Source organism: Oncorhynchus nerka, linkage group LG20 (genome assembly GCF_034236695.1).
Source record: "Oncorhynchus nerka isolate Pitt River linkage group LG20, Oner_Uvic_2.0, whole genome shotgun sequence".
In the NCBI taxonomy this organism is placed as follows: domain Eukaryota; kingdom Metazoa; phylum Chordata; class Actinopteri; order Salmoniformes; family Salmonidae; genus Oncorhynchus; species Oncorhynchus nerka.
Genome location: NC_088415.1, coordinates 75,016,371 through 75,039,767, shown reverse-complemented (window position 1 = coordinate 75,039,767; position 23,397 = coordinate 75,016,371). Strand labels below are relative to the sequence as shown.

General features: G+C 42.3%; 1 protein-coding gene across 12 annotated transcripts in view; it reads left to right on the top strand.

Annotated features, from left to right (window-relative positions):
• LOC115103135 (disco-interacting protein 2 homolog C) overlaps positions 1–12,616 on the top strand; it is a 258,880-nt gene extending 246,264 nt beyond the window's left edge. For all 12 annotated transcript variants that reach the window (XM_065005770.1, XM_065005773.1, XM_065005772.1 and 9 more), the window contains 6 exons: positions 2,673–2,734; positions 5,390–5,447; positions 7,830–7,904; positions 8,336–8,510; positions 8,634–8,757; positions 10,643–12,616. In XM_065005770.1, the coding sequence (XP_064861842.1) occupies positions 2,673–2,734; positions 5,390–5,447; positions 7,830–7,904; positions 8,336–8,510; positions 8,634–8,757; positions 10,643–10,895 (747 nt within the window). In that variant the 3' untranslated portion in view covers positions 10,896–12,616. The remainder of the gene's footprint in view (positions 1–2,672; positions 2,735–5,389; positions 5,448–7,829; positions 7,905–8,335; positions 8,511–8,633; positions 8,758–10,642) is intronic.
• Positions 12,617–23,397: the final 10,781 nt, after the last annotated feature.

The following is a 23,397-nucleotide window of genomic DNA, read 5'->3' as shown; positions in this document are numbered from 1 at the left end:
GTTTGTTTTAACCCTAAACTGTCAAACCTGACTCAATTAGTCAACTAATCATCAAGCCTTTGACTAATTGAATCAGGTGTGTCAGTTTATGGTTAAAACAAACATGTGAAACGTCTGTGGGGCCCAAGGAGAGAGTTGGGAAAACCTGCATTAAGGGTTTGTCTGAGACCTAGAGAGGGGATACAACTTCTTAACTACGGAGGAACTGTTAAACTTAACACCATATGACTCTAGCCCTGTGGGACAATTGTAGTGTAGTACTAGCCCGGTCCAAATCGGTATGTGCTTTAGCCAACTCTTCTAACTAGTGTTGTAGTGCCATGTACACTGAACATAAATATAAACACAACATGTAAAGTATTGGTGCCATGCTTCATGAGCTGAAATAAAAGATCCCAGAAATGTTCCAAATGCACAAAAAGCTTATTTCTCTCAAATGTGTTTACATCCCTGTTAGAGAGCATTTCTCCATTGCCAAGATAATCCATCCACCTGACAGGTGTGGCATATCAAGAAGCTGATTAGACAGCACGATCACTACACAGATGCATCTTGTGCTGGGGACAATAAATGGCCACTCTAAAATGTGCAGTTTTGTCACACAACACAATGCCACAGATGTCTCAAGTTTTGAGGGAATGTGCAATTGGAATTCTGACTGCAGGAATGTCCAAACAGAGATGTTACCAGAGAATTGAATGTTAATTTCTCTACTATAAGCATCCTCTAATGTCGTTTTAAAGAATTTGGCAGTATGTCCAACCGGCCTCACAACCGCAGACCACCCGTATCGCGTCATTTGGCCTAGCGGTTTGCTGATGTCAGTGTTGTGAACACAGGGTTATAGGGTTATGGTATGGGCAGGCATAAGCTACAGACAATGAACACAATGTCATTTTATTGATGGTAGTTTGAATGCACAGAGATACCGTGGCGTGATCCTGAGGCCCATTGTCGTGCCATTCATCAGTCACCATCACCTCATGTTTCAGCGTGATAATGCACGGCCCCTGTAACTCAGTAAAACCTTTGAAATTGTTGCATGTTGCGTTTATATTTTTGTTCAGTATAGTTGGCTAAAGCACATCTGGACAAGTTTAGTAGTAGTATGATTGCAGTATTTGCTATATAATAAGTATTTTAGTATTGTCCTACATTAGTAGGACTGGGTATAGTTTGGAGTGACTGTAGTGACTTTTGGTGTGACTATTATTTGAGTGACTACCGTACTGCTTTATGATGATGCCTTGTGCTCTGGGCTGAGTCAGTATCTAGCATGTGTAGCTCTATGGCTGTCTGTCTATGGCTGGGCTGAATCAGTCTAGCATGTGCAGCTCTATGGTTGTCTCTGCTATGGTGGTGGGTGTTGGGTGGTGATGCTTCCTCTGCCGAAGCCTTGGCCACACTATTAATACATGCTACTGAATCACAGGTGTAATGCAATCTGCCTGGGGAGGAGAGGGGAGTGGATTGAGGATAGGTCTGGTCCAGTGCGTTGAGGAAGGCTCAGCATCAGCAAGCTGTACGTAATGCCTTGGACCAGAGCTAGGCTGGGGAGGGCTGGGGAAAAGTGGAATCAAGGAAATGCAATTGTGATTCTGCGTTTGTATTCTCTTTATTCTTCCAATTAGTTATTTAGTTGTTCACTAACCTATAAGATAGAAATATGCTATTGCTATCACACACACACACTACTGTTCAAGTTGGTGCCTATGTGGCTGTAATGTATGTTGACATTAGGTTGTTTTTTCTACTGTGGGTTTTCTACTGTGGGTTTTCTACTGTGGTGTTGGTTTCTCGTGTCTGGGCAGTCAAGCCTCTACAGAACTATCAGATTTCAAAGCCTTCTACGGTCTATTGAAAGGGACAAATACAGATTCTCATGTATTTGAAGTGTCATTCAGACATGATTCAGTATATCACCATGCCCACCTCCACTCTATGCACTTACTCCTTCCATATGGCTATGTATTCTCTTCTCCTCCCTCAGTGGATTTCACATCTCCCTCCCTCCCTTTCACAACTCCCTCTCTCCCTCTCTCCCTCCCTCCCCCTCCCTCTCTCCCTCCCTCCCCCTCCCCCTCCCTCCCCCCCTCCCTCCCCCTCCCTCCCCCTCCCTCCCTCCCTCCCTCCCTCCCTCTCTCCCTCCCTCCCCCCCTCTCCCTCTCCCTCCCTCCCTCTCTCCCTCTCTCCCTCTCTCCCTCTCTCCCTCTCTCCCTCCCTCTCTCCCTCTCTCTCTCCCTCCCTCCCTACCTTTCCTCTTTATTTATTTTGTTTAGTTTTGTGGTTTCCTTCTGTTTGCATGATGTGGATCATACTGGATATGACCTCTGACTGTTTTGTGATGCACTTTGTCATTTTACTTCTGCTCTGTCCTGTTCTTTTGCTTGAGTTTTAATGCCTTCTTGCTTCTTCATCGTTGTCTTCCACCACCGTGATCTCAGTTTGAGTGTTGTAGCTAGTAGCCCAGTATGAATCTTTTGTAGAATAGTTTCTTCATTGTATTGTTTGTTGGACTTGTCTCAAAGCTCCCATTCGCAACCAGTGTGAACTGTAGGCTTTTCGTTGACCACTAACATGCTAGTAGCATCTAATAGTACTGTGTTAGTGGTAATGTAGTGTAACAGACATCTTAGCACGGACACTAACCCTGGCATGTTGTCATTCTGCAGGGTACTTCAGGACCAGACCCAACTACTGTGTATGTGGACATGAGGGCACTGAGGCACGACAGGTAAGGACATGCTCCTATCAGAACATCCATGTTTAACTGTGTTATCATCAATTATTAAAATACTTAGCTATGGTTGAAGTCGGAAGTTTACATACACTTAGGTTGGAGTCATTAAAACTCGTTTTTCAACCACTCCACAAATTTCTTGTTAACAAACTATAGTTTTGGAAAGTCGGTTAGGACATCTACTTTGCATGACACAAGTAATTTTTCCAGCAATTGTTTACAGACAGATTATTTAACTTATAATTCACTGTATCACAATTCCAGGGGGTCAGAGGTTTACATACACTAAGTTGACTGTGCCTTTAAACAGCTTGGAAAATTACATAAAATGATGTCATGGCTTTAGAAGCTTCTGATGGGCTAATTGACATCATTTGAGTCAATTGGAGGTGTACCTGTGGATGTATTTCAAGGCCTACCTTCAAACTCAGTGCCTCTTTGCTTGACATCGTGGGAAAATCAAAAGAAATCAGACAAGACCTCAGAAAAAAATAATTGTAGACCTCCACGAGTCTGGTTCATCCTTGGGAGCAATTTCCAAACGCCTAAAGGTACCATGTTCATCTGTACAAACAATAGTACGCAACTATAAACACCATGGGACCACGCAGTGAAGATGCTGGAGGAAACAGGTACAAAATCATCTATATCCACAGTAAAACAAGTCCTATATCGACATAACCTGAAAGGCCGCTCGGCAAGGAAGAAGCCACTGCTCCAAAACCGCCATAAAAAAAGCCAGACTACGGTTTGCAACTGCACAAAGATTGTACTTTTTGGAGAAATGTCCTCTGGTCTGATGAAACTAAAATAGAACTGTTTGGCCATAATGACCATCGTTATGTTTGGAGGAAAACGGGGGAGGCTTGCAAGCCGAAGAACACCATCCCAACTGTGAAGCACGGGGGTGGCAGCTTAATGTTGTGGGGGTGCTTTGCTGCATGAAGGACTGGTGCACTTCACAAAATAGATGGCATCATGAAGACGGAAAATTATGTGGCTATTTTGAAGCAACATCTTCAGTCAGGAAGTTAAAGCTTGGTTGCAAATGGCTCTTCCAAGTGGACAATGACCCCAAGTATAGTTCCAAAGTTGTGGCAAAATGGATTAAGGACAACAAAAGTCAAGGGTCGCTCTGGATAAGAGCGTCTGCTAAATGACTTAAATGTAAATGTATTGGAGCGGCCATCACAAAATCCTGACCTCAATCCCATAGAAAATGTGTAGGTAGAACTGAAAAAGCGTGTGCGAGCAAGGAGGCCTACAAACCTCACTCAGTTACACCAGCTATGTCAGGAGGAATGGGCCAAAATTCACCCAACTTTATGTGGGAAGCTTGTGGAAGGCTACCTGAAATGTTTGACCCAAGTTAAATAATTTAAAGGCAATGCTACCAAATACTAATTGAGTGTATGTATACTTCTGACCCACTGGGAATGTGATGAAAGAAATAAAAGCTGAAATAAATCATTCTCTCTACTATTATTCTGACATTTCACATTCTTAAAATAAAGTGGTGATCCTAAATGACCTAAGACAGGCCATTTTTACTAGGGAATTTTGCTAGGATTAAATGTCAGGAATTGTGAAAAATTTAGTTGAAATGTATTTGGCTTAGGTGTATGTAAACTTCTGACTTCAACTCTATATAGTAAATCCAGTTGGTGGTGAATTTTCCATAGTATATAATCCGTCAGTTGCCTAAATATGATAAATAGAAGCTCTTCAGAATCATAAGTATGGCATCTATGCCAATGAAATTTTGCTCACAAACAAGAACAATATCTTAGACCATGCTGACATGACATTGAAGACCCATTACCTCTGCAGTGGCCATTTACATTGGATTAGTTTCACTGCATTGTGTGCATAAAAGTTGGAGCCAGACACATTCCTTGTGACACGCGTGCCCAATATTTGACTTTAAGATTAGAAAGACGGCCCGGGGTTAGAATAGTGAGCCTGGGTAGTGTATCATCCTAGAACATCCCACACCCAATCAACAGATCAATAGGCCCCAGCCTGCAGTCGATAGATGGATAGATAGATAGATATCCTACAGTAAACTAATAAATGCTTTTGTGTTATTTGAAATATTTGTTTTCGTATTCTGTTACCGAAGACATTCGTAAACGCAACCAAGTCATTTTTGCGAGAGCATGTATGAAATGCAGTAATTCCACTGCTAGGATATTGCAATCGAAATGACTGCTCATTAGCCTCGATGCCCAGTGGTAAAAGTATTTTTTAAATGTGTGTGCGTGCACACTTAAGAGGGCCTGTGGGAAGAAAACGTGCCGCCTTAAATGCCCGTCCGGCCCTGGCAAGGACACATAACAACATGCTGCACACTGGGCCCACAGCTATTCACATACACACTGTGTAATTCTAGACAGTCATTTTGGTCTCCACCACTGCTCTTCTCCCTGGGATGTAGCTATTGTGTTTGTGTTGAAAGTTCAGTTTCATTTGTAGACTAAAAGGACTTGTCTTGTACTCACAGTGCTTGTCTCAAATGGCACCCTATTACCATAGGGTTCTGGTCAAAAGTAGGGCACTATATAGGGAATAGGGTGCCATTTGGGACAGAACCACAGCATTGACTCAGCAGCCCAGTAACTTTTCACTTCTTCCCTTCCTCCCTCACAGGGTTCGTCTGGTAGAGAGAGGGTCTCCACACAGCTTACCACTCATGGAATCTGGAAAGGTGAGTCCCTGCCTGACTTGCTGAATGAATAAACAAATGGTAGTCATTTGCATAGACAAACTTTACAATTAAGTATTTTTAATCACTGAGACTAAACTAGTGTAAACTGTTTGTTTGTGCTGTGCTGTGCTGTGCTTTGATTAGTCTAATTGTGTATTTAGTTTCCACAGCAACCCATCCCCATAATTGAGGAAGTGTAGGTGAGAGAGTAGGACTGTTATGGTGACCGTATTACCGTGTCATGAAGGCAGTCAAATTCCACATGACCGTTTAGTCACAGTAATTAGTTTTATCCAAGCTCTGATACTACTGATGTTCATTAGTAGCATACCAAACTTGCTAACTGTCTGGTACTCGGCACTCTATTGTCCCTCTAATCACTCTGACATCAATGCAAATGTAAACAAAAATTGAATCAAACTCTTCATGAGAGTTCATGTTGGACAACATTTCTATAGGCTATCTAATTGCGTGAGAAAACAGGGTGATGGCCTCATAAAAAGAGGAGGTTCCCATCAGCTTTCTATTGGCTAGGTCTATTATATTTATTTCACAACTTTCGCTATTTAAGTGCATAGATAAAAACAATTCCCCTGCCCCTGGGAGAGGTGCATGATAATGGTCCATTCTAAATCAAAACAAATGTCACAGATAATTTTTAGTATACCAATCAAAAGTTTTGGACACATGTACTCATTCAAGGGTTTTTCTTTATTTTGACTATTTTCTACATTGTAGAATAATAACAAATATGGAATCATGTCATAAGCAAAAAAGTTTTACACAAATCAAAATATATTATAGATTTTAGATTCTTCAAAGTAGCCACCCTTTGTCTCGATGACAGCTTTGCACACTCTTAGGATTCTCTCAACCAGCTTCATGAGGAATGCTTTTTCAACAGTCTTGAAGGAGTTCCCACATATGCTAATCACTTTTTGCCTGCTTTTCCGCTTCTCCCGGGTGGCGCACCGGTCTAAGGCACTGCATCTCAGTGCTAGAGGCGGCACTACAGACACTGGTTAGATTCCAGGCTGTATCACAACCGGCCGTGATTGGGACTCCCATAGGGCGGCGCACAATTGACCCAGCGTCGTTAGGGTTTGGCCGGGGTAGGCCGTCATTGTTGTGACTTGCCTAGTTAAAAAAATGTAAAATCCTTCACTCGGGTCCAATTCATCCCAAACCATCTCAATCGGGTTGAGGTCGGGTGATTGTGAAAGCCAAGTCATATGATGCAGCACTCCATCACTCTCCTTCTTGGTCAAATAGCCCTTACAAAGCCTGGAGGTGTGTTTTAGGTAATTGTTGTGTTGAAAAACAAATGATAGTCCCACTAAGCGCAAACCAGATGGGATGGCATATCACTGCAGAATACTGTGGTAGCCATGCTGGTTAAGTTTGCCTTGAATTCTAAATAAATCACTGACAGTGTCACCAGCAAAGCACCATCACACCACCTCCTCCATGCTTCACGGTGGGAACCACACATGAGATCATCCGTTCACCTACTCTGCGTCTCACAAAGACACAGCGGTTGGAACCAAAAATCTAAAATTTGGAATCATCAGACCAAAGGACAGATTTCCACCGATCTAATGTCCATTGCTCCGGTTTCTTGACCCAAGCAAGTGTCTTCTTCTTATTGGTGTCCTTTAGTAGTGGTTTCTTTGCAGCAATTTGACTCATGAAGGCCTGATTCACGCAGTCTCCTCTGAACAGTTGATGTTGAGATGTCTGTTACTACTCATCCGGAGTGTGCTATTCTGTTCTTCTGAAATTGACTACATTTTCTTCATATCATGTTTCTTTAGACCTGTCTAAAGTAAATAATGGATTTATTGTGAAGGTATAGGCTATATTACATGCATTTTTGTCTAATAAATGTAAATGTTCCAAAGGTCTGCATCAGAGGCATGTGTGGATGCTAGGAGATGCTAAATGTTTGTTAATTAACGGTCAATTACCGTGAGACCGGCAGTCATTTGCTTAACAATCACTGGCTGACGAAATTTCGTGACCGCCCTAGGTGAGAGTGAATTGTGCTCCGGGTCAGACAGCGTTCTGCTCTGTGTTTCAAAGGGACCAGCCAGGAGATCAAGATCAGTCTGTCACTCAATAATAAGGCTTTTATTTCTGTTTGCGTTCCAAATGGCACTATATAGTGCACTACTTTTGACCAGAGCCATAGGCACTATTAATCGAATTATGGCCACATACTGGGAGAGAGCGAGTGGACCATTTCAGTCCACTCTACTCGGGGCTCGGGGGTAAATTAGTTATATAAATGGCCTCGCTGAAGGGAGAGAAATAGAGAGGAGTGAAAGGGAGAGAGTAGTGGAGAGATGAAATCTCTAATTGTCTCATCCTTATTGCCATCAGATTCTACCTGGGGTTCGAATTATCATCGCCAACCCGGAGACCAAGGGACCACTGGGAGACTCGCACCTTGGAGAGGTCGGTTCAGACATAATCACGCTCTCATTAGAATCCATACAAACTACAATACATCAGGCTACAAATCCGTCTCTCTCTGTACTTTAAGTGTCATACCTCATTGGATGTGTACTCTCTCATTAGACTAAACTGCAATAGTCTCTCTCTGTGTACTGAAAGAGCCAGTCCACGTAACTTCCAGACACATTCATTTCTTCGGTCTATCCAGTCTAATGCTAAGTTCAGTAAGTGTTATATAATTGGTTCTCGCTGGATTGGTCTGTGGCCAAATGCACTACAATAGAAGTCCAGAGCAGAGTTGTGCTGAATTGATTTGGGTAAAAATAATCAAACTAGACGTGTATTGAACCCCAGAGGATAGCACATTAAAACACTTGTTTCAAAAGTTGTCCTCAATGGAAAAAAATATTGAATTGTTGTCCTGTTCACAGATCTGGGTGTGCAGTGGACACAATGCCAGCGGCTACTTCACGGTGTATGGAGACGAGGCACTGCAGTCAGATCACTTTAATTCCCGTCTGAGCTTTGGAGACACACAGACAATCTGGGCCCGCACCGGATACCTGGGCTTCCTCAGGAGGACCGAACTGACTGATGCCAGCGGGGGTACGTTAACTGTTCCCATCACTACCAAATGTACTTATTACTGCATACTTTCTCTGTTTTACTGGCGAGGTCAACATACATTGTCTGAAGTGTTTGTATTTACGTGTGTGTGTGTGCGCGCAGAGCGACACGATGCCCTGTATGTTGTGGGGGCACTGGATGAGGCCATGGAGCTGAGGGGAATGAGGTACCACCCCATCGACATTGAGACCTCCGTCATCAGGACACACAAGAGCATCACAGAATGGTGAGAACTGTAACTCATTTCATAAGGCTACAAACAGTTAATTCAGAAGGTATTTTACACATTTTGTTACATTACAACCTTATTCTAAAATGGATTAAATAAAACATTTTTCTCATCAATCTACACACAATATCCCATAATGACAAAGCAAAAACAAATACCTTATTTACATAAGTATTCAGACCCTTTGCTATGAGAATTGAAATTGAGCTCTGGTGCATCCTGTTTCCATTGATCATCCTTCAGATGTTTCTACAACTTGATTGGAGTCCACCTCTGGTAAATTCATTGATTGGACATGATTTGGAAAGGCACACGCCTGTCTATATAATGTCCCACAGTTGACAGCGCCTGCCTTTATGGTAGAGTGGCCAGATGGAAGCCACTCCTCAGTAAAAGGCACCTGAAAGCCCACTTGGAGTTTGCCAAAAGGCACCTAAAGGACTCTCCGTCCATGAGAAATAAGATTCTCTGGTCTGATGAAACCAAGATTGAACTCTTTGTCCTGAATGCCAAGCGTCACATCTGGAGGAAACCAGGCACCACTCATCACCTGGCCAATACCATCCCTACGGTGAAGCATGGTGGTCGCAGCATCATGCTGTGGGGATGTTTTTAAGCTGCAGGGACTGGGAGACTAGTCAGGATCGAGGGAAAGATGAACGGAGCAAAGTACAGAGAGGTCCTTGATGAAATCCTGCGCCAGAGCACTCAGGACCTCAGACTAGGGCGAAGGTTCACCTTCCAACAGAACAACGACACTAAGCACACAGCCAAGACAACGCAGGAGTGGCTTCAGGAAAAGTCTCTGAATGTCCTTGTGGCTCAGCCAGAGCGCGGACTTGAACCCAATCGAACATCTCTGGAGAGACCTGAAAATAATTGTGCTGCGACACTCCCCATCCAACCTGACAGAGTTTGAGAGGATCTGCAGAGAAGAATGAGAGAAACTCCCCAAATACAGGTGTGCCACGCTTGTAACATTATACCCAAAAAGACTCGAGGCTGTAATATCTGACAAAGGTGCTTTAACAAAGTACTGAGTAAAGGGTCTGAATACTTATGTAAATGTGAGATTTCTGTTTTTATTTTTTGTCTAAAAAACATTTTTTGTTTTGTCATTATGGGTTATTGTGTGTAGATTGGGGGGGGGGACTATTTAATCAATTTTAGAATAAGGTTTAACGTAACAGAATGTGGAAAAAGTCCAGGGGTATGAATACTTTCCGAATGTACTATAATTAGTGTATTGCCTGTATCCCGGGTTTCAGCACCATGAAAAATTACTTGAGGATTTGTAATTCTGGTGGGTGGATGGCGTAGCTCACCACTTTATGGGCATTCTATCTAAACAAATGTCATTTCTGTTCAAATATCATTCTGATTTTGTCCAATTTCAAATTGTTAATGTTGACCAATTAAAATGCCACAGATAAACGAAGTACTGTACTGAATGTGTTTGAAATGTCAGAGTGAGTAGCTAGCTACGTACTTACTGTACTGTATGCTGTTTCAGTGTGGTGTTGACTAAGTACTGTATGTTGTTGTTTCAGTGTGGTGTTGACTAAGTACTGTATGTTGTTGTTTCACTGTGGTGTTGACTAAGTACTGTATGTTGTTGTTTCAGTGTGGTGTTGACTAAGTACTGTATGTTGTTGTTTCACTGTGGTGTTGACTAAGTACTTTATTTTTTGTTCAGTGTAGTGTTGACTAAGTACTGTATGTTTGTTTGATGTTGACTGTTGTTGTATGTATGTTGTTGTTTCAGTGTGGTGTTGACTAATAATTTATGTGTGGTGTTGACGAAGTACTCTGTTTCAGTATCATGTTGACTAAGTACTCTGTTGTTTCAGTATCATGTTGACTAAGTACTCTGTTGTTTCAGTGCGGTGTTCACATGGACCAACCTCCTGGTGGTGGTGGTGGAGTTGGATGGTTCGGAGCAGGAGGCCCTGGACCTGGTGCCCCTGGTGACCAACGTGGTTCTGGAGGAACACTACCTGATCGTGGGAGTGGTGGTGGTGGTGGACATCGGGGTCATCCCCATCAACTCTCGGGGAGAGAAGCAGAGAATGCACCTCCGGGATGGCTTCCTGGCTGACCAGCTAGACCCCATATATGTGGCCTATAACATGTAGCCTGCAGCCTGCCATCTGTAGACCTACTAGACCATAGTACAAGGCCTTGTATGGACAGACAGTGCTTTATGTACATACAGCAATGCAACAGGACCTCTGGTCTCTGACAAGAGCAGGGAGAGAGATGAGAAGAGGACGTGAGTGCGTAGACCCAGGCGCTCGCTGATTGTGTGATGTTGTTGCTAGTTCAAAAACAAAAGCACCTAAAATTGGAAGAGCAGGTGACGGGTTAGTGAAGTGTTGGATTGGAATAGGAGGAGCTCCAGATGATGAGAGTCCCAGTCTACTTCAGATTCTTGCTTTTTTGGTTGTTGCTTTTGAAGTAAGTGTGTATATATTTTCATGTTGAGTATTGCTGAAGTCGCTTGTTTTTTTAATCTGCCCTCTAAGAGGTTAGGGTATTTTTTAAGAATATTTACAAACTGTGGCAAATGGTATTTTATGTTGACCTTTTTTAATATCAATCATTACACATACAGATATGTTTTGATACAGGACATATCAATGTTGTTCTTGAACTTTACAATATGTTGTTTTATGTTTGTTGGTTCATTTTTTCAACCAAGTTTTTAATTCTGCGCGAACATTTATTTTTCTGTAACAACTGTCCCGACTACAAGGGGGAACCAGTGTGATTATTTTAACTACAGCAATCTTTTACTCTGTTATGTTCAATATCATTATACATAAATTAAAGGAAAACACGTTATTTCATATCATGTAAGTATGTACAAAACGGATTTAATTTATTTTGTTCTCTTTAGAAGTATATGAGAGAAGACATTCAAGAATGTTTTAATCTTGAATATTTGCTAATATAAATCAAAGCATTGTATTACCTTGAGTGAATAGTATCACATCAAGTATATCAAATATAGATCTATATTAATTAAAAGACCTAGGATTCACTGGCGAGGTCAACGTACATTGTCTGAAGTGTTTGTATTTGTGTGTGTGTGTGTGTGTGTGTGTGCGCGCAGAGCGACACGATGCCCTGTATGTTGTGGGGGCACTGGATGAGGCCATGGAGCTGAGGGGAATGAGGTACCATTCAGTACTTCTCACTTGCATGACGTAGACAGAGCTGAAGTCCTTGTGTTGTTTGAAGGACATAAAGGGGAGGAATATAAGGATTCAGACTGTCCTCTCAATAACTGCACACAGACAAATAAGAGCTCTGAAAGGATCAAAAGCAATTTTGGAGAAATTATGTGTGTGTGAGGAGGATGGTACAAACACCTCTGGTGGGAATGATGATAATGAATATGTCTGTGCTGGCGTGTCACACTCTGAAACAACAGGTTGTAGATGGTCACCAGAATTGTAAATAGAAAGTTTAGTCCTTCATATTTTTGCATTGAGAGATCAATCAGGGCTCCTATATTGATGTCACCGGGGGGAAATTATGAAAAAGTTAATTGGGAAAAAATCATTTTACAGAAACCCTTTAAAGGAATACATGTTGGAGCAACTCAAGGTGGAAGAACAGATTTGGGGGAGCGTGACACCTTATCTGTGGGGAATCATATATGATTTATGGTTAAAGTTCAAGGCTAAGAATGTTTTAGTGAAAAACGTTAGAACCATTAAAAGCACTTTCTACACATTTTTTTTTTTTTTGGCAAGGATGTCCCTGACATGTTTTTAAAGATTAAATGTCTTAACTGAGTTGGCATAAGTCTTTCAGTTAAATAAATATTTCAATGATTTTGACGATTAAATGACATTTGTTTGTTTATTTTTGCAGCAGTACATGTTGTTTCACAGAGGTTTCATCTCAATGTAATTTTATTGTATGCTCAAGCATATTAGATATGTTACATACACTGAGTATACAACACATTAAGAACACCTGCTCTTTCAATGACAGATTGACCAGGTGAAAGCTATGATCCCTTTTAATTTAATTATACCATACATTATAGGAATTATACAACGGGTGGGTCTAATCATTGACGCTGATTGGTTAAAACCGCATTCCAGCCAGTGCCTATTTAAGCAATAAGGCCCGAGGAGGTATGGTATATGGCCAATATACCATGGCTAAAGGCTGCTCTCAGGCACGATGCAAAGCGGAGTGCCTGGACACAGCACTTAGCCATGGTATATTGGCCATATATCACAAATCACTGAGGTGCATTATTGCTATTATAAACTGGTTACCAACGTAATTAGAGCAGTAAAAATACATGTTTTGTCATACCTGTGGTATAAGGTCTGATGTACCAAGGCTGTCAGCCAATCAGCATTCAGGGCTCGAACCACCCAGTTTATAATACACAATCTACCATCGGCTAAAGCTATGACTGCGCAACCACTGTTTCATCAGCACAGCCAGACAATTTTTTAAAACTTTAAAACTGTAAAAAGCATCTAGACATTATCTCCCATTTCTTTTAAACTAGCAGTTGGTTTTCAATAGCGGAAATGTGTATGAACCTTGCTGTCTGTCTCTGACATTTGCAACATTTCAATATCTCCAGCTGTCCCATAGTAATGAACGTGTGGGGTCGGGACAAGACACAGGCAGCTTTTCTCAGCCAGTCAAAATCATGAATCAGCATCATTTTATGAATATATAGAAATAAATGTCAATGTAAAACGAAACAATGCAGTTAGTTTGCAGTCTTTCAAGCTTCAGTCTGGAGTGTTTGTGTTAGCTGTGTTATTGGCTGGCTCCTCTGAACAACTGTGTCCTGGCGGGGAGCACATGTACTGGGTGAAATCACGTATCATTAGCTAATCATTATGGATGTATCCAAATAAACATCACCAGAAAACAGCTTATTGCAAATGCAGCTACTTTGCTGTTATTCTGGCAGCACTGTTTGACATGACTGTTAGCAAAAGTTGGCTAGCTAGCAATCAAGGGATAATAATGTTGCCAAACACCATGGCAGCGACACATTTAGAACAAACGACCGGGTCGTGTCCATAGATGCAAAACAAAAAGACTTAGCGACTGGGTCCACTCTCCGGCAACCGAACCAATAGAAAGAACGACCAGCTAGCTTGAGTAGCAACCCTAGATGTGTGTTTGGACTATATCCCGTGGAAGGATGAGATGGTATGAATGAACTCATCAAAATAACTCTGATGAAAATGTATCGATCATTATTTGAATAGGTTGGTAACCTGTTGTATAACAGTGATAATGCCCTCGAAGCCTATGTTTGGAGGATAAATTGGCATGGTTTTCCGGCCCAATAATGTACGCTCTAGAATGCCCTTCAAGCCAATCAGAAAATAGTATTCAACAACACCAAGGTATAAACAGCTAGAATTAATGAATAAATCAATCAATCAGGTTGCTCTGTTACGAGATGACGTTTAAAAAGCTATGTAGCCAAGAATGGTTGAAGCAAAATAACATACTGAGTCAATCATTGTTTCATCAGAGCATTCTGTGCACATCTGAACTTTGTTCTGTTTTGCCACTTTTCTGAGGATTAAGACTGAGGATTAAGACGTGTAGTATATTTAGATTGTATATTTATCTCATCAAAGTCAGTGAATTTTAATTAACAATCGTCACAGTGAACAGGGTACAGTTTGTGGATATTTACAAAGTAACTGTGAGATAATTATGTGCTTTGCTCAGATCCACTTTTAAACTGGTTACCTGGCCTCCTGAGTGGCGCAGCGGTAAGGCACTGCATCGCAGCCGGCTGCGACAGGGAGACACGAGGCGGCGCACAATTGGCCCAGCGTAGTCCTGGGTAGGGGAGGGTTTGGCCGGCCGTGATGTCCTTGTCCCATCGCGCTATAGCGACTCCTGTGGCGGGTCGGGCGCATGCTTGCTGACACGGTCGCAATTTGTACGGTACAACTGCAGCTGGCTTAAGGGTTATGCAAACAGGGTGTCAAGAAGCAGTGCGGCTGGGCATGGTCGTGTTTCGGAGGACGCATGGCTCTCGACCTTCGCCTCTCCCGAGTCCGTAAGGAAGTTGCAGCAATGGGACAAGACTGTAACTACCAATTGGATACCACAAAATTGGGGAGGAAGAAGGGCTAAACAAATAAATGTGGTTATCGTATCTGCTCATTGAAAAATGATAATTGCCCCATCCAATACTCATCACAGTGCTGTTATTCGGTGGCTTTCATTGAAGAGGTATATATCTGAGCCATTCCTATTATGAAAGCTGGACACAGGTCTACCCATATGAACATCGATAACACTTGACACCCAGTGTCATAAACAGCTGACATAACTTGTCATAATATGGTCATAACACTGTCATGCACACATATATTTATGTTGTGACATATATTGCATTATTTTGTGGCTGGTTATGACCTACATAAGAGTGTCAAAACCCACCACACAAGGCAAAAGGTTCCTTTACCTCGTAGCTTCCGTGTCAACATTATGATTGTTATATTTTATTTTATTGACCATATTCAATGATCATTGTAATTGTACCTACCCAAATGCTCTGTTCCTGTTGACTGAGAGGAATGCAGGAGCAGATTTCAGGAGCAGGACAAGACACCCTCTTTTTGACTGATGAATGATATAAGGACATGTAAATGACAGGCCCAGCTGTCTTATATGATTATGATGGTCCTGACAGTGTCATAAAGTGTATTTCCTTAGTCCAAGTAAAGTGACACAGGATGGTCATAATGCTTCATGAAAGTTATTTAAAATATGAAATAAAATGACTGGAAATAATTACAACTAAGGATTTAAGAAACAAACTTTCAAACGAAAGGAAACTTTGCGCGGGGAAAAATATTTTAATAAATGTTGGTTTTGACACTTATGTAGGTCTCTACTGGTAACACAGACTTTTGGCCTCCCATCCTATTCTAAACACAGCTCGCCGGCTTTGTATTCATGTTACCTGATGAAATTGCTGTACAGTATGATCTTGTTGCCATCTGATGCATATTCAGATGTCATAAATCAGTACTGCAGAGTTCTCCCTGTCCTATGCTGTGCTTTGATTGTATTACTGTTGATGATATCTGGAAATGTGCATGTACACCCTGGCCCATCTACTGTTGATGATATCTGGAAATGTGCATGTACACCCTGGCCCATCTACTGTTGATGATATCTGGAAATGTGCATGTACACCCTGGCCCATCTACTGTTGATGATATCTGGAAATGTGCATGTACACCCTGGCCCATCTACTGTTGATGATATCTGGAAATGTGCATGTACACTCTGGCCCATCTACTGTTGATGATATCTGGAAATGTGCATGTACACCCTGGCCCATCTACTGTTGATGATATCTGGAAATGTGCATGTACACTCTGGCCCATCTACTGTTGATGATATCTGGAAATGTGCATGTACACTCTGGCCCATCTACTGTTGATGATATCTGGAAATGTGCATGTACACCCTGGCCCATCTACTGTTGATGATATCTGGAAATGTGCATGTACACTCTGGCCCATCTACTGTTGATGATATCTGGAAATGTGCATGTACACCCTGGCCCATCTACTGTTGCTAGCCCCAATTCTGACTTCTGCTCTCTGCTCTGATATCTGCTTCACTGATTTTTGCTCTGGCCCCCCAATGGTGGAACAAACTCCCTCACGACGCCAGGACAGCGGAGTCAATCACCACCTTCCGGAGACACCTGAAACCCCACCTCTTTAAGGAATACCTAGGATAGGATAAAGTAATCCTTCTCCCCCTCCCCCTTAAAAGACCTAGATGCACTATTGTAAAGTGGCTGTTCCACTGGATGTCATAAGGTGAAAGCACCAATTTGTAAGTCGCTCTGGATAAGAGCGTCTGCTAAATGACTTAAATGTAAATGTAATGCTCTCGTAAAAGCCTGGGTTTTCTGCACGTTAACACTAGAAGCTTATTATCTAAAATGGATCAATTGAAAGTGTGGGTTCAGAGCGGCAATCCAGATGTGTTGGTCTTTACTGAGATGTGGTTAAGGAAGACTGTTTTGAATACTGATGTTAACCTTTCTGGTTATAACCTTTTTCAGCAAGACAGAGCTTCTAAAGGTGGGGGAGTGGCAATCTTTACCAAGGATCACCTTCAGTGCTCAGTTGTCTCCAAGTCTCTCCCCAAACAATTTGATTTGCTGGTTTTAAGTATTACACTTTCAAAAAGCTCTTTGTTGACTGTTGCTGGGTGTTATCGTCCTCCATCAGCACCGGCTTGTACCCTACTGCCCTAAGCTCTCTCCTGGCCCCTTACACCAGGTCTCAATGTGTCCTGCTAGGTGACCTAAACTGGGACATGCTTAAACCACCTGACCAAGTCCTAAAGCAATGGGACTCCCTTTCTCAGATTATTGCCAATCACACAAGGTATGAATCCAAACACCCAGAAAAGGCTACTCTTCTTGATGTTATCTTCATAAATAATCCTGATAGGTACCCCTTTTTCTCCCCAATTTCGTGGTATCCAATTGTTTTTAGTAGCTACTATCTTGTCTCATCGCTACAACTCCCGTACGGGCTCGGGAGAGACGAAGGTTGAAAGTCATGCGTCCTCCGATACACAACCCAACCAAGCCACACTGCTTCTTAACACAGCGCCATCCAACCCGGAAGCCAGCCGCACCAATGTGTCGGAGGAAACACTGTGCACCTTGGTTAGCGTGCACTGCGCCTGGCCCACCACAGGAGTCGCTGGTGCGACAAGGATTTCCCTACCGGCCAAACACTCCCTAACCCGGACGACGCTAGGCCAATTGTGCGTCACCCCACAGACCTCCCGGTCGTGGCCGGTTACGACAGAGCCTGGGCGTGAACTCAGAGTCTCTGGTGGCACAGCTGGCGCTGCAGCCACTAACCACTGCGCCATCCAGGAGGCCTGAACCTTCTTTTTTATATATTTTCAGGTGTATTGTTAAACACACCCCTTTAAAGAAAATTATAATTAAAAACAGGTTCAGCCTCTGGTTCGACTGTGATCTTGCAGAGTTACTCCACCTCAAGAATTGCATTTGGCAAAAGGCTCGGCACACGCATACTCAGGCTGACTGGCTCTCGTTCAGGCAAATGAGAAATAAGCGCACTCAGGCTATCCGGAAAGCCAAAGTTAGTTACTTTAAATAGCAGTTATCTCTCTGTGGGTCTAACCCCAAGAAGTTCTGGAAAACGGTTAAAGACCTGGAGAATAAACCCTCCTCCTCACAGCTGCCCATGTCCCTTAATGTTGATGATGTGGTTTCTACTGACAAGAAGCACATGGCTGAGCTCTTTAATCACCACTTCATTAAGTCAGGATTCCTATTTGACTCAGTCATGCCTCCTTGCCCGTCCAACATTTCCTCATCTCCCACCCCTTCTAATGTGACTATGCCCAATGCTTCTCCCTCTTTTTCCCCTGCTCCGCTACAAAGTTTCTCCCTGCAGGCAGTCACTGAGTCCCAGGTGCTAGAGGAGCACTTGACCCCAAAAAAACATCTGGGTCAGATGGTTTAGAACCTTTCTTCTTTAAGGTTGCTGCCCCTATCATTGCCAAACCTATCTCTTGACCTTTTTAACCGGTCTCTCCTTTCTGGGGAGGTTCCCATTGCTTGGAAGGCATCCACGGTTCGTCCTTTATTTAAAGGGGGAGATCAAGCTGATCCTAACTGTTATAGGCCTATTTCTATTTTGCCCTGTTTATCAAAGTGTTGGAAAAACGTGTCAATAAACTGACTGGCTTTCTTGATGTCTATAGTATTCTCTCTGGTATGCAATCTGGTTTCTGCCCAGGTCATGGATGTGTCACTGCAACCTTAAAGGTCCTCAGTGACGTCACCATTGCCCTTGATTCTAAGCAATGTTATGCTGCTATTTTATTGACCTGGCCAAAGTTTTTGATACAGTAGACCATTCCATTATTGTGGGCTGGCTAAGGAGTATTGGTGTCTCTGAGGGGTCTTTGGCCTGGTTTGCTAACTACCTCTCTCAAAGACTGCAGTGTATAAAGTCAGAAAATCTGCTGTCTCAGCCACTGCCTGTCACCAAGGGAGTACCCCTTGGCTCAATCCTAGGCCCCAAGATCTTCTCAATTTATATCAACAATATAGCTCAGGCAGTAGGAAGCTCTCTCATCCATTTATATGCAGATGATACAGTCTTATACTCAGCTGGCCACTCCCCAGATGTTGTGTTAAATGCTCTACAACAAAGCTTCCGTAGTGTCCAGCAAGCTTTCTCTACCCGTGACCTTGTTCTGAACACCTCCAAAACAAAGGTCATGTGGTTTGGTAAGAAGAATGCCCCTCTCCCCACAGGTGTGATTACTACCTCTGAGGGTTTAGAGCTTGAGTTAGTCACCTCATACAAGTATTTTGGCGTATGACTAGACAGTACACTCCTTTTCTCATCACATATCAAAGCTGCAGGCTAAAGTTAAATCTAGATTTGGTTTCCTCTATCGTAATCACTCTTTCACCCCAGCTGCCAAACTAACCCGGATTCAGATGACCATCCTACCCATACTAGATTGCGGAGACATCATTTATAGATCGGCAGGTAAGGGTGCTTTCGAGCGGCTAGATGTTCTTTACCATTCGGCCATCAGATTTGCCACCAAAGCTTCTTATAGGACACATCACTGCACTTTATACTCCTCTGTAAACTGGTCATCTCTGTATACCCGTCGCAAGACCCACTGGTTGATGCTTCTTTATAAAACCCTCTTAGGCTTCACTCCCCCCTATCTGAGATATCTACTGTAGCCCTCATCCTCCATATACAACCCGTTCTGCCAGTCACATTCTGTTAAAGGTCCCCAAAGCCCACACATCCCTAGGTCGCTTGTCATTTCAGTTCGCTGCAGCTAGCGACTGGAACGAGCTGCAACAAACACTCAAACTGGACAGTTTTATCTCAATCTCTTTATTCAAAGACTCAATCATGGACACTCTTACTGACAGTTGTGGCTGCTTTGCAGGATGTATTGGTGTCTCTACCTTTGGTGTCTCCTACCCTTTGTGCTGTTGTCTGTGCCCAATAATGTTTGTACCATGTTTTGTGCTCCTACCATGTTGTTGTCATGTTGTGTTGTCATGTGTTGCTGCCTTGCTATGTTGTTGTCTTAGGTCTCTCTTGTCGTGATGTGTGTTTTGTCTTATATTTATGTGATAGATGTATTATAATCCCAGCCCCCATCCCCACAGGAGGTCTTTTGCCTTTTGGTAGACCGTCATTGTAAATAACTATTTGTTCATGACTGACTTGCCTAGTTAAATAAAAAATAAAATAAATGAAACCTGAACATCTAATCTGAAGATATGTAAATTGTTTTCAATATGTCAATGTATTACAAAATGCATCAACTATGACAGCTTTCATATGTGTCTTCAGAAACGATTTATTTCCCCTGTCTTTTCCCACATTTTGTTGTCTCACAGCTTCAATTCAAAATGGATTAAATAGATTTTTCCTCACCTTCCAACATACAATACCCCATAATGAAATACAGTTGAAGTCAGAAATGTACATACACCTTAACCAAATACATTTAAACTCCGTTTTCACAATTCCTGAAATGTAATCCTAGTAAAAATGTCCTGTCTTAGGTCATTTAGGATCACCACTTTATTTTAAGAATGTGAAATGTCAGAATAATTGTGGAGAGAGTGATTTATTTCAGATTTGATTTCTTTCATCACATTCCCAGTGGGTCAGAAGTTTACATGCTATCAAATTGAGTGTATTGAGTGTATTGCCTTGAAATTGTTTAATTTGGGTCAAACGTTTCGGAAAGCCTTCTACAAGCTTCCCACAATAAGTTGGGTGCATTTTGGCCCATTCCTCCTGACAGAGCTGGGGTAACTGAGTCAGGTTTGTAGGCCTCCTTGCGCGCACATGCATTTTCAGTTCTGCCCACACATTTTCTATAGGATTGAGGTCAGGCCTTTGTGAATGGACACTCCAATACCTTGACTTTGTTGTCCTTAAGCCATTTTGCCACAACTTTGGAAGTATGCTTGGGGTCATTGTCCATTTGGAAGACCCATTTGCGACCAAGCTTTATCTTCCTGACTGATGTCTTGAGATGTTGCTTCAATATATCAACATCATTTTCCTCCCTCATGATGCCATCTATTTTGTGAACTGCATTAGCCCTCCTGCAGCAAAGCACCCCCACAACATGATGCTGCCACCCCCGTGCTTCACGGTTGGGATGGTGTTCTTCGTCTTGCAAGCATCCCCCTTTTTTCCTCCAAACATAACAATGGTCATTATGGCCAATTTTATTTTTGTCATTAGACCAGAGGACATTTCTCCAAAAAGTACAATCTTTGTCCCCATGTGCGGTTGCAAACCGCAGTCTGGCTTTTTTACGGTGTTTTAGGAGAAGTGGCTTCTTCCTTGCTGAGCGGCCTTTCAGGTTATGTTGATATAGGACTCGTTTTACTGTGGATATAGATATTTTTGTACCCGTTTCCTCCAGCATCTTCACAAAGGTCCTTTGCTGTTGTTCTGGGATTGATTTACACTTTTCGCACCAAAGTATGTTCATCTGTATGACAGCTATGTGGTCCCATGGTGTTTATACTTATTATTGTTTGTACAGATGAAAGTGGTACCTTCAGGCGTTTGGAAATTGCTCCCAAGGACGAACCAGACTTGTCGAGGTCTACAATTTTTTTCTGAGGTCTTGGCTGATTTCTCCATGATGTCAAGCAAAGAGGCACTGAGTTTGAAGGTAGGCAACAGGTACACCTCCAATTGACTCAAATGATGTAATTTAGCCCATCAGAAGCTTCTCAAACCATGACATCATTTTCTGGAATTTTCCAAGCTGTTTAAAGGCACAGTCAACTTAGTGTATGTAAACTTCTGACCCACTGGAATTGTGATACAGTGAATGAAAAGTGAAATAATCTGTCTGTAAACAATTGTTGGAAAAATGAATTGTGTGATGCACAAAGTAGATGTCCTAACCGACTTTCCAAAACTATAGTTTGTTAACAAGACATTTGTGGAGTGGTTGAAAAATTAGTTTTAATGACTCCAACCTAAGTGTATATAAACTTCCAACTGCAACTGTACATAAATATCTAATTTACAAAAGTAATCATACCCCTGAGTCAATCCATGTTAGAGTCACATTTGGCAGTGATTACAGCTGTGTGTCTTTCTGGTTAAGTCTAAGAGCTTTGCACACCTGGATTGTACAATATGGCCCAGATTTTGTGCGCGAAAATGGAACGTAATTCCCTCACACACCCTTTCACAGTGAAATTTAAAAAATAACTTGTTTAAAAAAAAAAAAACGGAAAATGGTGCGTGCATTAGTATTCACCCCGTTCATTATGAATCTACTAAATAAGATTTGGTGCAACCAATTACCTTCAGAAGTCACATAATTAGTTAAATAAAGTCCACCTGTGTGCAATCTAAGTGTCACACGATCTGTCACATGATCTCAGTATATATACACACACACCTGTTCTGAAAGGCCCCAGAGTCTGCAACACCATTAAGCAAGGTGCACCACCAAGCAAGCGGCACCAAGAAGACCAAGGAGGTCTCCAAACAGGTCAGGGACAAAGTTGTGGAGAAGGACAGATCAGGGTTGGGTTATAAAAAAATATCAGAAACTTTGAACATCCCACGGAGCACCATTAAATCCATTATTAAAAAATGGAAAGAATATGTTACCACAACAAACCTGCCAAGAGAGGGCCGCCCACCAAAACTCACAAACCAGGCAAGGAGGGCATTAATCAGAGAGGCAACAAAGAGACCAAAGATAACGATGAAGGAGCTGCAAAGCTCCACAGCAGATTGGAGCATCTGTCCATAGGACCACTTTAAGCCGTACACTCCACAGAAGTGTCCAGAAAAAAAGCCATTGCTTTAAGAACAAAATAAGCAAACACATTTGGTGTTCATGTGGGAGACTCCTCAAACATATGGAAGAAGGTACACTGGTCAGATGAGACTAAAATTGAGCTTTTTGGCCATCAAGGAAAACACTTTGTCTGGCGCAAACCCAACACCTCTCATCACCCTCGAGAACACCATCCCCACAGTGAAGCATGGTGGTGGCAGCATCATGCTGTGGCGATGTTTTTCCATCGGCAGGGACTGGGAAACTGGTCAAAATTGAAGGAATGATGGATGGCGCTAAATACAGGGATATTTTTACGGGAAACAGGTTTGTCTTCCAGAGATTTGAGACTGGGACGTAGGTTCACCTTCCATGACAATGACCCTAAGCATACTGCTAAAGCAACACTCGAGTGGTTTAAGGGGAAACATTTAAATGTCTTGGACCTCAATCCAAATGAGAATCTACGGTATGACAAAGATTGCTATACACCAGTGGAACCCATCCAAATTGAAGGAGCTGGAGCAGTTTTGCCTTTGAAGAATGGGCAAAAATCCCAGTGGCTAGATGTGTCAAGCTTATAGAGACATACCCCAAGAGACTTGCAGCTGTAATTGCTGCAAAAGATGGCTCTACAAATGATTGACTTTGGGGGGGGTGAATAGATATGCATGCTCAAATTCTGATTTTGTGTTTCACAATAAAAAATATTTTGCATCTTCAAAG